The sequence below is a fragment of the Neofelis nebulosa genome, chromosome 2 (genome assembly GCF_028018385.1).
Source record: "Neofelis nebulosa isolate mNeoNeb1 chromosome 2, mNeoNeb1.pri, whole genome shotgun sequence".
NCBI classification, from domain to species: domain Eukaryota; kingdom Metazoa; phylum Chordata; class Mammalia; order Carnivora; family Felidae; genus Neofelis; species Neofelis nebulosa.
The window spans coordinates 167,139,192-167,155,955 of NC_080783.1; the positions used below are offsets into that span (position 1 = coordinate 167,139,192).

Genomic DNA, 16,764 nt, shown 5'->3' on the forward strand with positions numbered 1-16,764 from the left:
GGTTCCTACCTTCCATGGGCAGTGAGGGGCTGTGTGTTAGACAGAAAGAAATCTCACCTATACCATATTCTGTTCATTATGAAATTTCCCCCAGTGGCCGAAGAAACATTTTCTGACATAATGAATTTGAGTGATTCATACTCTAAGAGTTTTTTTTTTCCTAAAACAATTAAAAAGTACATCTATTGCTGTAGATTATTTCAGGCACTAAAAAAAAAATTCTCCTTCAAGGGACTTTTTTCTTATATTGTTATACTTATTTTTATACTGTGATTCGTACAGTTACAGAAACTTCTTAGTACAAAAATAAATACAATAGTATAAAAAAGATAAGACAGTATGTACCACTAGGTGACTGAAACCTGAGGCTTTAGTTTGGAGAACAGGGGCGCCTGGGTGGCTCAGTTGGTTAAGGGTCCAACTTCGGCTCAGGTCCCGATTTCACAGTTCATGAGTTCGAGCCCTGTGTCAGGCTCTGTGCTGACGGCTCCAAGTCTAGAGCCTTCTCAGAATCTGTGTCTCCCTCTCTTTCCCTGCCCCTCCCCCCTCACACTCTGTCCCTCTCTCAAAAATAAATAAACATTAAAAAAAATAGGTAAGAGACAGGCATCTCACTGGATATGTGGGTTCAGGGGAAGAGAATTATGACAAAATACTGGCACTCAGAAAAGAAGAACATGTTAAGTTAAACTTTAAAAAAAGAACTTGCACACTGTAAAAGAAGAAAGAGAGTTATTGTTCGTATTATTCATCCATCCAATATTGCAGGAAAATGGGTGAATTGCAAGGGGAAAGATCAAAGAAATGGAGAGCCATAAATCTGCTCTCCTTCTAAAATGTGAGGGATGTACATTGCATTTTGTCATAGCAAAATACCAAGCTCCATTTCATTTCCCACAGTGAAGAACATCCATCCATCTACCCAAGTATTTTCTAAGTACCTCCTACGTGTCACTCAATGTTGTAGGTCTTGAGGGAAAATGTTGTAGGTCTTGAGGGAAGGCTCCATCCATGGGCTAAAAACCTGAGGGTCTGGGTTCTTACTGAATCAATCATAAAATATACTGTTACAAACTTATTTTCCAAATCGATTGCTTCATTACAGAGCCCGATCTACTCCCTTTAGGTCCATCAGCTAATAAAAATAGTTTTACATTCAAACTGTATACCAGAAGGACCAACACAACCAAGGCAGAAGAACATAATGATATAAAAATTAGCCTTTTTGATGATAATTAGCACTGTAATTAAAAGCATGCAATTCAGGAATTTCCTGCCTCTGGTTGAGGACATATTAATATTTTTATGTGTCAAAATTGTGGCTATATTGTCTCACTTAGATTTTAAGCTGGTAACAGAAATTGAGGATGTTAGGCCTCTAATCCTGGTGATCATGTTTCTGAAACTGCCTTCCCCAATCAGATCTAGTTGTCTGAGATAGAACAAGATGGAAGAATCTGGAGTTATGCAAGGAAATTCTAATTCTTACCCTCACAACATGGAGCAAAAGACCATGTGCTCAGAGGGCCCAACCAACATTAATTGGCAAAATAATGACAAAGGCAATCCAGATTGAATTCATATTCTGCCCATTTTCTAGAAGATAAAAATATCCAACACACAGATTTCTTCTTACCAGCACAGGATGGGCACGAAAAGTATGGAAAAATGATATTTTTTTCCTAAAAAAAAATAGTAATAAAGAATAACTCTCAGGTGTGAAACTAATTCTTCTGCAGTCCATGGCTTATTAGAGTGTAGGAAAGAGAACAATGTTTTGAAAAAGGAAGGTCCTACCCATTTCATCATCTATCCTTCTCTGTAAGGCCAGAAGAAAAAAAAAAAGAGTGACATCCTATGTGTCAACTGGATGATTTTGGTCAGGGTGCCTGCAGCTCTGTCTGGAGGGGGCTTCTCAGAATGCATCAGGGATATGGGATCTCGTCACAGTGTTTGCTCAGTATTTGCAATGGGGTGTGGTAGCTTATATATCTGGTCTAGATCCAACTGATCATGTGTGCCCTGTGAAGCTCTCCTTAAAGAGTAGAACCCAAGCTCACCCTCTTTCCTTCTACCAGCTGCACTTGAGGTCTGTGCTGAGCACTTAGCATCAGAATACACTCCTTAGCCTCCCCTTGCACCCTGAAGCAATCTTACTGGGAGCTAATGGCAGTGTGTAGGAGACTGGAGCTCTCCTCCCCCACTGATGACTCTTTGTTTTTACTGAACTCGATGGGGTGCTGAACCTTCTGCCAAAGTGAGGACAGGAAAGGGGGTGGTGTTACCAAGCAGCGGCAAATTCATGGATTTCACTCACTGGCAGGCTAATTTGGGGGTGGCAGGGTGGGTGGGCCACCTGGAATAGGCAAACAGCACCAGACTTTCTCCAGTTCAAAGCTATCGCCCTCTCCCCATATTTTTTGATTAAATAACTGTTATGGATTGCAAAGCACCAGGAATAAGCTTAAACTAATAACTCCTTCTGAATGCCATGCCATATTCTTTAATTCCTTATAGCACTGAATCTTATAGGGGAAGGGGAGAAGGCACCAACATATATGCCAGGTGAGGTCAACACCTGCTCCTACATCATTTTGCATGCCTGTGTTGGGTTAACAATTGGTTTGATATTTGGATATGAGCCCTCTTCTCCTTGACTTTGCTCAAGTCCTCCCTCTCTATTTTTATATTCTTTCTCACTCTTGCAAATGTCTTAAAGAAAAGTGGAGATGAAAGGGGAGCTGATACTTATAGACCCCCTCCTGGGAGACAGGCACCTAACTGGGCATAATCTCTTGTTCTCTTCACATCAGTCCTGCAAGAGGATGGATATTCTTGTTCCCATCTTATAGATTTGGGGTCTGAAGCGTCATGTTAAGCAACTTGCCCATGGACACAGATAATAAGATATAGACTCAAAAGCCTGTGTTCTTCCTACTCAACCAATGTGCTTTAAGGAAATGTTCTCTTTCTTGGTCTCCTTGCTATAACCCCAAACTGCCCCTAAAACAGAAAGCTTTCCACAGAGGCTCTTGAGTCAGAATACACAGTAGAGTATTCACCCTTAGAGGGATTTAAAGATAATGGAATTATAGACCGTTACTCTGTAGATGAAAATAACCTACTGTGTTTTTAACTTGGCAGAAAGGAGGCAGACGCTGAAGGTCAAGTTCTGGTCCTCAGACTTTCAGCAGCGTCTCTATCTTTCTGAGTTAATTTCTTCTGTAAAATGTGATGATCACCACCTCTCTGCCTGCTTAGTAGTGTGGCTGCTCATTCCATCTTTCTGATTATGACAGCATATATAAACTGTAAACTATTATTATAATAAACCTTCAACATAAAAAATGTTGACTGATTAGGAGAACTGAAAAATGTGAGCCATATAAAAATGGTGTCATTCCTTAACATTTAAAACAAAGGTGCCTGAAGTGTTCATATAAAATGAGAGACTTTTAATAAACTAGAAATCACACATGACACAGCAGTAAGGCTGCCTGAACTGTCAGCTCAGCCTTGCTCTCTTGTCACACGGAATGGCTAGGAGGTACTGTAGAAGGTATGTCCGTGGATCGAGGGGGAAGAAAGCCTGGGAGGTGGGCTTCTGAGTTGGGATCAAGAGCCCTGAAGGGCCCATCAAAGTGATAGCCTTCACTATCACTTTGGTTTGTGGGTACTCAGAAGTTGTATGCAAAATGTTTTCGATGAGCTAATGAACTTTGAATTTTTCCCCTGGAAAGAGACCCAATAGCTTTCATCAAAAGTAGTAACATAGTGGGTAAGGGTTCTGAATCAGAATCAGATCTTCTGGGTTTAAATCCCAAGAACTTTGCTTATTAGCTCTGACATCGTGGGTGAACTTAATTAATACTTCCATGCTTCAATTTTCTCATCTGTAAAATGTGGGGAGTAATAGTACCTAGTTCATAGAGTTGCTATGAGGATAAATGAATTAATATGTGTGAAGCATCTGACACACAGCACTCAAATTTTCACAGCTGCCACCACCACCACCATCAGCATCATGAGTTTTCAAAGTGGTCTTAGAGGATGTTGACAGGTATTCGCCATGAATACTCTTGTTGTTCTGATTAATAATAGGTATGATTTACTAAGGTTCTTAGCTTGCCCCATCAGAGAACTGACTGATGTAGCAGTCTAAAGATTTTTCACCTCAGTCAAACTCAGGACAACTCTGAAGGGACAGCCTAGCTCTAGAGTTCCAATAGGGTCAGCTCAGGGTGCTGTTGGGCATGCAATAAAGCTTAACTTCCCCTTTTACCCACCTTACCCCATAGGAGTTGAGCCCAAGGTCACTCCTTAATAAATAAGTTGCACAGTAAACTTGGAGTTGGAAAAGGAGATGGTTTGTCCTTTGTTAATCCTCTAAACAGCACAGCTACAATCAAGGACAAAAGTTACACAGAGATAGCATTCGGGCTTACTAATTTCTTTCAATAATGAAACAGCCTGCCTCAAAAAAGCAGTGTACTTTGCAAGACAGAAGAAGCACTATTACTATTGAAAGGGTCAGTATCAACCAAACAAGTTGGTATTTTAGTGAAATTTGTTTCTGTTTATCTGCTCCTGGCTAGCATGTTGCATAGCATCACTCATATTTAGAATTTAGTGATTAGAAATTTTTACGAGGAAACTTCCTGGGTTCAGTAGAATCTGGGGATAATTTGAAGATAAATGGGGAAAAAATCCATTTCCTAATGAACTCTCAGAAGTAATCTGAGATTATTTAAGATACAATGGCAGAAATTGTCAATGCCCACCACTGTTCATTTAGAACCCTGCCAAAGACTACATTTTCCAGACTCCCTTTTAGCTAATGTGGCCATGTGACTAAATTATGGCTAGTGGTAGTGATGTTTGCAGACTCTGAGTGAAATCTTTAAAGGAAACCACGTGCCTTTTACTTTCTCTTTCCTTCATCCCAAGGTTGGAACATGGAGTCGATTGATGGGTGGTAAGGCAGCAGTAGCCTCAGAAAGGTGAACAGTAGTTTCTGGGTTCTTGAATAACCTCTGGACTAGGACTCAATTATCCATCTGAGGTGCCTACCAGTTTTGACTTTTACATGGGAGAAAAGTAAACCACTTATTTTGCTTAAGCCATTACTATTTTGGTCTGTGTTAAAGCAGCTGTACCAATATTCTAACTTGTACAGATACCAAATCAACAACTAAAATCTAAGTGTTGTTCATTCTTTGCCCAATCAGCATAGTATCAGGAGACTACACTATGAAAAGAATAGAAATGAACATACTTGCCTGTGAGTTAACACTTACATCACCCCCCTCCTTTTTTGGTGCTCTGCCTTATCCTGGCCCACATTATATTTTACTTCTGTATAAAAATCAAGGGCCAAGGCAAGATCTGGACTGAAATTATGTTTATTTGTCTATATAGTAGGATTTTTGTCAGCAATTAATACCCCAATTTTCTATGCTGCTGATGCTTTGTTTTGGGGATGAGTAATTTTCAGATAGGTTTATATTATATATATACATAGATGTATGCATTCATTCATTCAACCATCCATCCATCCATCCATTCATTCATTTATTGAGTAATTTGACCATGTAGTGTGTACAGGGAGCTATTCAAATAAAATGAGAAGCAATTCATGATAAGAGATATCAAATAGGTTAAAATTCATTGATACATATTCACAGATGGCTGAGCAGAACAAGTGAAACATAACTTAATCTTAAAATTCTTTAAAAGAAATAGAAATGAGAAATCCAACATAAGCCATTGTTAGGAATCACTTGCCATTTAGAATCTCCTCTATTTCTATTAGAGTAATGATTGACGTTTTTGTAGCATAAGAACCATAACCAATGTGAAATATACCGATATATTATTAACTAGTGTAGACTCTATTTCTCTTTTTGCACCTGAATTAAGTGTAGACATATAAATGTCTGATTGCTTGGTTGGAAACATCTAAAGTTGCAAAAGGATCTGCCATTTTTATCATGGCACTAACTGGATTTCAGAAGTTTTTCTAGTTATCTTGTACCAGAGATAACATACTGCATATGTCATTTATGAAATAAATGGGGTACACGTGGGTTATCTAGAAGAGGTTACGGATTCTAAAACCAAGAATATATTCTCAGTTACAATCTCTCTTTTTACTTATGTATATCCAGAAACACCCTTACCTTTCCCTAAAGTAGCAATAACAGCTCATTCCCCTACATTAAATATCAAAAATCATAAATATTGGGGAATCCTCATAATGGGCAGAGCCAAGTTCCCACATCAGAAGGAACCTGGGGGTCCGGGGGATGGTGGTGGTAGGGGGATCTGAGAGTCCCTTAATTCATGGTGTTGCTGGTATGCAGAAACAGCCTAACCTTGTAATTACTTTCTCTGAGTGCCCCCATCTACATTTCACACTACCTTCCCTAACCAGAGTTTTAACCACATCATGTCAAGATATTACCATGAAGGGGCGCCTGGGTGGCGCAGTCGGTTAAGCGTCCGACTTCAGCCAGGTCACGATCTCACGGTCCGTGAGTTCGAGCCCCGCGTCAGGCTCTGGGCTGATGGCTCGGAGCCTGGAGCCTGTTTCCGATTCTGTGTCTCCCTCTCTCTCTGCCCCTCCCCCGTTCATGCTCTGTCTCTCTCTGTCCCAAAAAAAAAAAAAAAAAAAAGTTGAAAAAAAAAATTAAAAAAAAAAAAAGATATTACCATGAAAATAGGTGTTGAGAAGAGCTCAGAATAAACCACTCTTCTTGCTGCACCATGAGTAACACAGCTAGTTGGAGGAATATCTGCTAGATGACCCGGCAAACATATTCTTTTTGATAGAGGGGATTTCATCTTTCCTAAATGCAACTAGCTTTTGGCCAAATATATGCTGTATGTCTGCAACAGTTTTAGTAAGTTCTCTTTTCTTTCTTTCTCCTTTTTTTTTTTTAAGTTTCTTTCACATAAATCTGTTCATTTAATCCCATGATCTTGTCTTCTTACACTTACCCCTAGGTAGCTTCCAAATGCCCACTAAGTGTGTTAGACCCTATGGAAAAGTGGATATAAACTGGTTTCAGGAGCTTAGGTAAATTTTAAGTTAATTTAAAACAACAGTTCAGTAAGTGAAAAATGATTTGAAAGATGTCAACTGAAAAGTCAAAATGTATGCATTTAAAATGCCCCTCTTACTAGAAATCACTGGTATTGCAGCCCTAATTGTGGGTTTTAAATCTGTACTTTCCATTGCAGAGGGAAAGAAAGCACATATATTTCATGGCTCCTGTTTTCAGGGAGACATCTTAAAATAGCAAGTGCGTATATGATTAAAAATCACCTGAAATATCATTTCCTGTGGTTGATTATTATTAACAATCAGTTTATTCATCACTAACAGCAGTGATAAAGGCCATTATAAGCACTAAGCACTAAGGAAGGCATCGTTATAGATTTTATTCATCCCAGGCAGGCAAATACTTATTCTCAGAAGATAGATGATTACAACTTCTTTAGAAAGTTTTGTTGAGTTTTTTAAAAGCACCTCAAAAATGGTTCAGAATTTATTAACTACCTCTGTCAGGGGGTTGCTGTAGGAAGAGCAGATCTTTCTGAAGAAGATGCCAAGAACATATTAGCTGCTAGTTTGAGAACCTTCATCTGTTCCTTACATCTATTTTTGGAAAACAGTTGTAGCGTTTAGCAAACACCACTGAGAAAATACTGTACATGTTGGAACCCAGAATTCAGCAACTATAGAAATCTAGTAGGTGGGAACTGGGGGAAAGGAGAACAAATTGTAGAAAAATACCAATTTGAATAATGTAAGTAAGGTCTGCCTATATTTTAGGTGCCTGAAAGATGAGAGTATTTTAAACATTTTGATAATAAAATATAAGGAAGATTATGGGCTTTAATATCTTTATTTTTTATTTTATTTTTTTTCAATATATGAAATTTATTGTCAAATTGGATTCCATACAACACCCAGTGCTCATCCCAAAAGGGGTTTGAATATCTTTAGATTATGATCTGTGACATTAGATCAATGTTTCTTTCGGGAGCAGAGCAATGAAAATGTTGTTGTTGTTTTTAAAGAAAAATAATTTCCTTAGTTTTCTTCCCATGAGTTTCTAGGTGTTATATCATAAAAAAAAGACACTATGATGTGTTTTTAAAAATCACTGTTAGTAGGGGCACCTGGGTGGCTCAGTCGTTTAAGCATCTGACTCTAGATTTCCGTTCAGGTCATGATCTCACAGTTTGTGAGTTTGAGTCCTGCATCTGGCTCCAAACTGGCAGTGTGAAGGCTGCTTGGGATTCTCTCTCTCTTCCTCTTTCTGCCCCTCCCCAGCTCTCTAAGTAAATAAACTTAAAAAAAAAAACACTGTTAGTAAATATGTAAACCTCATATTATTCTTAATTGCTTCAGAAGTAACTCTGAATAATCTTTTTGTTATTTTTCCTTCTTTTTCAAATGCTTGCAGGAATGTAAGCCAAAAAGAAATGTGGTCCCATGTATTTTTGCCACTTTGCAAAGCACAAAAACAATTATAAAATGAGCATAGCTTTCTAAAACAGAAGGAGCTGTTTAAGGTTTACATAAAATTCATAAAAGGGTGACCACATGCCAGCCTCCAGTTTAAGGGGTTTCTGATCTATTTAGCACGTATGGGCGGAACACAGCTCTCTGTCCAACCTCATCAAAACTTGGCATAAACACCACTCACCACTGGTGATGGGGAAAGTGCAATGTTGCCTATCGATGCCTTCAGCTCATCCACGGTCACAGCACTCTTAAGAATGTCTTTAGATTGTAATGGCTTAATCTTGATATTAAATTTCTTGTGTGATTCTTCTTCCTCTTCCGATTCACTCGAAGAATAAAAGTGCTTTCCTTTGGTAGGTAGAACACAGTTAAAGATACAGAACTCTTTTTTCTACTGGGAAGCAATGATAAGTATAAGACAAGAGTGACTGCATATAGAGGCAGCAAAGGTATCCTTAGATGGCAGGAAATCAAAGCACAAAACACAGACAAATAAAAGAGCAGATTAGGAAAGGGTTCAAATTTATTTACCTTTCCTTGGAACATGATTAAGAATGGTGAATTTCTAGGAGCAGTAGTATAAGGTCCTACATTTTTGCTGCAGGTGGCCATTTGTTATGTCCCACTCAGTACAAACACGGACAGGCCCACGGGAGCTTTCCTGTCTAAGAAGAAAGGAAGGACACTCTTGGGATGATTTGTGATGAGTTTCCAGTACTTTAGGGACGCTCTGCCCAGAGATGGTTTGTGGGGAGGGCACAGGTAAGAGCTATTTTCTAGTCACGATAAATGACATGGTCATATCAGGTTTTAGCAGACAACCCGGTACCCAGAATTTACACAATCTTTTCTCAGCACATTTTCTCTTTCTCCTCTCTCTCTTTTCTATGAATAGATCAAGGCAAAATGCCTGCTTGTTAGTGACCGGGCTGTTCTCTGCTGTTTATTCATTTCTAATATTAGGGACAACAGGACTCAGGAAGTTTGGACTATTTCTTATTTCAGCACCTTTTCAAAAATCTGAATTTATATACAGTTTTCTTACAGAAAATAAAGATTAAAATAAAAATAAAATAAAGAAAGGATATAGCCGGGTTCCTCGGGTCTGATGCTATAGCCTTCTTCATCCAGCTCAGGGGAGTTCTATAAAATACAAGTGCACATTAAGCATTTATTATCCTGACAAAAATCAAGGAATTATTAATTTTCCTTCTAGAGCTTTCTACTTAAAGATATAGACAGATCTTTTATTTTAACCTTTGGAAGTGAATGCCAAGCAGCGTATGCTTAGATATTTATTCAAGGATACTTGGAGAGTCTTTCTATCAGAAAAATAAACTAGGAATCAACTGTCAATTAAAGGAAACATTCAAAGAGCATTTATCATGCATTTCTTATAGGCCAAGGACTGTGCTAAGCAATATAGGGGAATACAAAATGCAAATTATTTTTCCTCTGGAAAATTGAAAAGTATTTTGGTAGGCAAAACATTTAAAAAAGATATAAAATACAAAACATCAGAGCGCCTGGGAGGCTCAGTTGGTTGAGTGTCCGACTTTAGCTCACGTCATGATCTCACGGTTCGTGGGTTCAAGCCCCACATTGCGCTCTGTGCTGACAGTCTGGAACCTTCTTCGGATTCTGTCTCCCTCTCTTTCTGCCCCTCCCCCACTCATGCTCTGTCTCTCTCTCTCTCTCTCTTAAAAATTTTTTTTTAAAAAATTAAAAAAAAATCATTGATAGGGGTTTGAAGGAAAAGGAAATTAGTGAAGTCCTGCCTTTCAGGAGAGATGGAGAGGGTGGGTGGGGGGGTGGCGGTGGTAAGGGAGAGGCTGTAAGGAAGAGACACCAAGGCAGGAATGGATAGTATGGTTCAGATGGGGAAAGAGAGAGGCAACAACAAAGGTGACTGACTGCAAAGGAAGCTGCACAGTGGGAGAACATAGGAAATAAGACCATGGATGGCCAACGTTCTGGAGGAAGAGTTCAAACTTCATATGGTTGCTGCAGCTTCTCAGGGTAGAAAGTAGCATCTTAAGGTGTTTTGGAAGCATGCTTCAGGAATAGACTGTGGGCAGAAGAGACTGGAGAAAGGAAAGCTCATTCAAAAACTTAGATCAATCAGGGAAGATGTGCTAAGAATATGGACCAAGTTGTTGGTGGTGGGAAGTGATGAATCTTAGTTCTTTGTAACATCTGGCATAGGAAAAAAAAGGAGAGGGAAGGTTCAAGGAGACTCCAAGATTTCTACTGTCAAATCCTCAGGGACTGCTGGTATTTCTGACTGAACTAATGGTAACAGCAGGTAACTAACATTTTTAAAGAAAGGAAAGATAAAAGAGAATTCGCATGATTGGAATTAGTATTATTATCTTTGGGTTCCTATTATATGGTAAGTACTGTGACTCCCACTTTATTTCATTAAACCTTCATTAACAATCCTATGTGGAAAGAATTATCCCATTCACTGAGGAGGAAACCAAGAGAAATGAGATGCCATTTTGCAGGAAAACACACCCTAGCGAATGGCAGACCTGTGCCTGGACTCCAGATATATGAGACTATACCCTTATGCCCTAGAGATGAGGGTGAAGCCATTCAAGGGTGGCTCTTTTAAAGTTGTGGTTAGAGGCCTAGATGTGAGAAAGGGACAGAGTTGGAGAGAGAGATTTTGGAGTCACTGAAATGATAAAAGTGCCATGACCATAGAGAGAAAGAAAGCCTGAATGCTATGGAAAAAAGCCACCATTAAAAAAAAAAAATTTTTTTTTAACGTTTATTTATTTTTGAGACAGAGAGAGACAGAGCATGAACGGGGGAGGGTCAGAGAGAGGGAGACACAGAATCCGAAACAGGCTCCAGGCTCTGAGCTGTCAGCACAGAGCCCGACGCGGGGCTCGAACTCACAGACCGCAAGATCATGACCTGAGCCGAAGTCGGCCACTTAACCGACTGAGCCACCCAGGCGCCCCAAAAAGCCACCATTTATTGAGCATTTATTGTTTCTCTCTTGCCCTTCTTCAGTACCTGAGGTTATTATTATTTTTTTTTTAATTTAAGTGTATTGAGGTCGCTTGCCTGATAAAAACCTGACCCTGGCTTCTCACTGCACTTGGAATGAAAGCCCAGGGCCACTGTGCAGCTCACAGCCCTGTCTGACCTGGCTCCAGGTCTGAGATTCCCCTCCCGGATCCTCCTCAGCTGCAAGGCCTTCATTCTATTGTTAACTTTTATGGTTTGAATACGTAAGCTCTTTCCCATTTCAGGGTCCTCATAAATGCCATTCTCTCTGCTTGGAATTCTCTTCTCTTCAATGTTCAGTCAGTTAACCCCTATTATACTTAAGGGCTTTGCTTAAGGGTCACATCCTCCATGGGGCCTTCCTTACTCTCCCCTCTCTCTGCCAAAGCAAGATGACATAATCTCTTAAGAATAAAACTTTTCCTATTACTTTGAGAAAGTGATGTCTAATGTATAATCACAACGACAATTCCTATGTGACCTGATTAGTTTTCAGGACTAAACAAATTTGAGGGAAATTATGCTCCATTTAAGCATTCACAGTGTTGACCAGGGATAGCGCTAGAGTGTAGGGTTTAGAGGGGGTAATATTACTTTGATGAGTAATTTGGTATTTTTACTGTCATACTTCTTGTTTGCTTACAACATCCCATTTTTGTGTATTAAAGAATCCTACAAAATATAATAGAGGTCTTTCTCGGTAAAGAAGAATTAACTCTGGGAAAAGAAAGCATATTTTTTTAATATTTAGTAGCTTCCTTTATAACGTTATTTGTGAACAATTTGGATTTAGGGTAACAGAGGGATCGGCATAGATTTTAGGGACTTGAACTGCTAAAAATATCTAAAAGATCCCAATCCCGGGAAACAGATACGAGAGAACCAGGTGATGAGGTTGGCAGAGTGACACGTTTTAGAGTGGAGGAGTGGGAAACATCAAGAATGTAACCTGCTGGGGCACCTGGGTGGCTCAGTCGGTTGGGCATCTGAATCTTGATTTTGGCTCAGGTCATGATCTCACAGTTCCTGAGATCGAGCCCTGATTCGATTCTCTCTCTCCCCCTCTCTTTGCCCCTCTCCCACTCTCTCTCTCTCTCTTTCTCTCTCTCTCAAGATAAAGTAATAACCTGAAAAAATAATTTAACCTGCTGAGCTTTAGTTTTCTTTTCTATAAAAGGCAAATAATATAATGCAAAAAGCATTTGCTTTTTAAGGCTGTGAGGATTCCACAGCATTTAATATTATGACTGACAAATAGGGAATATTCAATAAGTGGTGGTATTATTTACTGTACAAATAAAGTTATTATCAACAAATATGCAAAAGCTTTAACATTAAAATTAGCTTTTATGCAAGGGGAGGTTTGGTCAAGACAGTCATCTAAAGGACATACATGCAAACGCATTTTGTAGGGATTGTGAATTTAGGTACCTACTGTATAATAGAAATGACCTTTGATGTGCATATGATTTACATGTTTTATATGATTAGAAATCCAAGAATCACTGTGGCTGTCCTGTTGTGGTTGGTGAAGTGGGTGTTGATGTAAATCAGTTTCCAGGGGAATCAGGTGGAGAGTTTAGGTGTCAACTGAGAGTCACCCTCACTCATTGAAAAGCAACAAGTGATTGTCACTTGACCTGGGAAAAGTCTGTACCACGAGGTTCTGTGAATTGTTTTGTGCTGTGGTCTGAATGTTTGTGCTCCCCTCAAATTTATATGTTGAAATCTTAACCCCAAAATGATGGTGTTAGGAAGCGGGGCTTTTTAGAGGTGATTGGGTCCTGAGGGAGGAGCCATCATCATTGGGATTAGTGCCCTTACAAAGGAGATCCCAGGAGGTTACAGCTAGAAGGTGCCATGTACAAACCAGAAAATGGGCCCTCGACCAGACACACCAGACACCGAGTCTGCCGGCACTATGACCGTGAACTTCTCAGCCTACACAACTGTTAGAAATAAATTTTTGTTGTTTAGAAGTCACTAAGTTTATGATATTTTTGTTATAGCAGGCTGAATGGACTAAGACACTATGAGACCAAACCCCAGAGGTTAACTGATTGACTTGATTCTCAAAGCTGCTTAGAAATAGAACCAGGACTGCAACATTTGGACTTAATATTTAAAAAGGCATTTTTTTTAAAACACATATCATAGGCTAGGCAGGAACTAAAATAATCTGCAAATAATGAGCTCATTGAATCCTTTCAACGATGTTATAACGTAACTACTGACTTCATTTCTGTTGGTCAGGAAATAACCATCCCAAAACCACACACAGAGGATCAATCTATGGAGGGGCTAGGTCATGAACCCAGTCTAACAGACCCTAGGGCTCTGAAACTCTGTAACCACCCTAAGCATGCCAGGCACTGCCTAATGAGATGGAGAATGTTTCACTTATTTCTATGTCTTATTATAAACATAAGAATGCCTCAACTCATTTTCAAATTGTGAAATACTTAATAAAGAAAAACAATGTTCTGATACTCACGTATCTTTCCCAGTCAATTTCTGCATAAAATCCATTTGGTGCCCCGTTACTTTTCTTCTGCAATAAATTTGAAAATAAATTTAGAAGAGAAACATTTGAATAAGAGACAAGGAACAAAGAACACTTAACTCTTATCTGTATTTAGCAAGAGCTATCAAAATCCAGCACTGGAAAGACAAATTAGAGCAGCCTATTAAGCAACCACACTGGTGTAACTGAATGGTAAATTGAGCTGCCATGACACTGCTTAAAAGAGCTTACATACTTATTTCACAAAAGACTGGAAGATACCTAAGCATAGGAATGGTAACAGCTAGCTGTTCAAATTTTATTGGTTACTAAAAAATTAGAAGCACCTACAGTATAATTTAATCCTCTATACCTTCAGGGGATATAATCAGATATATATATATATATATATATATATATATATATATGGAAACATTTTGACTGCCATGTTGTTCTCATATACAATTAGTTCCAACATACCTAAAGAGTATCTCTCCAAGTCATTAACTAATCTTCCTTTAGCTTTTCTAACACTGACTCAACTTTTCCCTAACCACCCCCTTGATAGAATGTAAGGGGAATCAACTCCAAGTTAATTCAGTTCCTACGTATTAAAAATAGTTTTGTTATTCTTTCCAAGTGGCTTTTCTTATCAAATTATTAAAATAGAATCCAAGGATTGATTGTGGATTTCTGTCATCCGTGTGTTTTATGGCTTCATGAGCATACGTCATTGCAAGATGACTGGATATCAGCCATTACTCTTCGGATTCTTTTCAAGTTCTATTTTAGCACCTAAACAATCATGATATATGGCCACAAGCATTTGAGTAAGGCTGTGGCATCATACAAACAGAAATTTGTAAGATTCCCTACTTTCTGGGAGCAAAGGACAAAAACACAAATCAGGTTGGTAAGGGAGGGTCCATTCAACAACATTCCTGTGTTTAGCACATAAAACAATGGTATGTCACCGAGAACTAGCAGAACTCAACAGCACATATCAAATAGTGAAGCATGCGGCTTGAGGACAGGACTTCTAATTTTACAATCACAGATAAAATCCACTTGAACTACAACATTGAACAGCTAACATCTAATTTGACAAGTAGGTAGGAGAAGGAAGTTTTCATGTATGCCTATCACTAGAAAAGCAAATTAGAGGTAACCTAGTAACCATTGTCATTGATTACTGAATGCTGGACTGGGCATTCTAAGAACTAGCCTAGTTTATAGCTAGAGTGAATAGCGGGTAAGGCATAATAGATAGTGTCCGTGCCCTCTTTCTTCCTCTTCTTATACACCACCACTGCACTAGAATGCACAAATAGAAGAACTCTGCCATGCTTCCAGCACCCAGGAACATTGACTCCGTGACCCTCTTTTTCCTTGTTTTGCTTCTGACAAAGATTATATACTTTGTCAGACTACACCATTTTAACCTTTTCACAGAATTGCCTTCATTGAATTAGTGCTTCAGCAATACTCTCCCTACTTTGAACAAAGGGCATTTTTAAAACCTGCCACATCATCCTTGTACCTGTATGAGTTATGGAGTTAAGGACAAGGTCCATTACATAATGTGCCATCGAATCATAAAAAAAAAAAACCTCTCCCATGGAGAATGGATATGGTTCCTATTTTCTTTTTGTCATATTTACTCTTTTTTGTAATTCATACTTTACCAATCTATTTCCATATGAATTCTTTGCAAAATTCTCCAAATTCCTTTTAACAAACATCGTAATAAATTCAATACACAGATTTAGTTTATAATAATGAGAAATCAAATGAACTATGTTGTTCCAAAGAATTAAACTCATGAATTTTGTGATCACTATAGTATTACTATTAAGTTTGCTTCTGAAACAATTCTTAAATACAAAAGATTGTTATCTAAAAATCGAAAAGGTTACGTAAATTACTGAGTTCAAACTTCTAGCTTGCTTCCATAGTAGTCTCATCTCCATACTCAAAGCCCTTTACAACCAAGATAGCTTATGTGTTCAGCTAAATAAATAAATGTGTGTGTGTGTGTGTGTGTGTGTGTGTGTGTTTGTCTTTCTTGAGAACATATATTCAACATTATGGATAAAAAGTTCCTGATTTTTTGGGATCTGGGTTGAGTGAAAAAATTCCCAGTTTCCATGGAAACCAATATAGAAGACTAAAAAGGAGAGAAAGCAAAATCTATAAAAAGAAAATGTCTTTTAAACTAGGAATCTTTTAAACACAAATACCAAACACAAACAACAAATCATAAACAATACACTTAGAGGCAGCTCTTCAGCATACAAGCACACACAAACATGGCTTTATCAGAGGAATTGGCAATTTGGCCTCACTCATGCTAGCGGATTATTATGAACATATTTGGCTTCACAAGTGGAAATGATCGAGTTTAAGTTTGGCTGGAGCCTGGCTGAATTGTTTTTGGCCAAACCCCAAGAAAAAAGCAATTCTCCTGGTTATACCACCAAAGCAAGGTACAGCTCATAGTAGTAATAGGGAAGGTAATGGCTCTTTTGATTTTTGATCGGAAAACATTGAAGAAGCAAGAAAGAATATAAGTAGGAAGATATCATTTAAAAACTAGGCCTCATAGTAAAAGCAATATCAGATATTGGCTCACATATAGTGATTTTTCTCTTGGAGTTGGGAGTTATGTATTCTTTTACTTCTTTCTTTTCTAAAATTCTACAAT

At 38.5% G+C, this 16,764-nt stretch overlaps 1 protein-coding gene across 24 annotated transcripts in view; it reads right to left on the bottom strand.

The window, feature by feature from the left end:
- The window catches only part of SGIP1 (SH3GL interacting endocytic adaptor 1), a 205,055-nt gene that overhangs the window by 94,473 nt on the left and 93,818 nt on the right, over positions 1-16,764 (bottom strand). For all 24 annotated transcript variants that reach the window (XM_058717059.1, XM_058717060.1, XM_058717065.1 and 21 more), the window contains 3 exons: positions 14,052-14,108; positions 9,625-9,679; positions 8,718-8,893 (listed from right to left, as the gene is read on the bottom strand). In XM_058717059.1, coding sequence (XP_058573042.1) covers positions 8,718-8,893; positions 9,625-9,679; positions 14,052-14,108 — 288 coding nt within the window. The remainder of the gene's footprint in view (positions 1-8,717; positions 8,894-9,624; positions 9,680-14,051; positions 14,109-16,764) is intronic.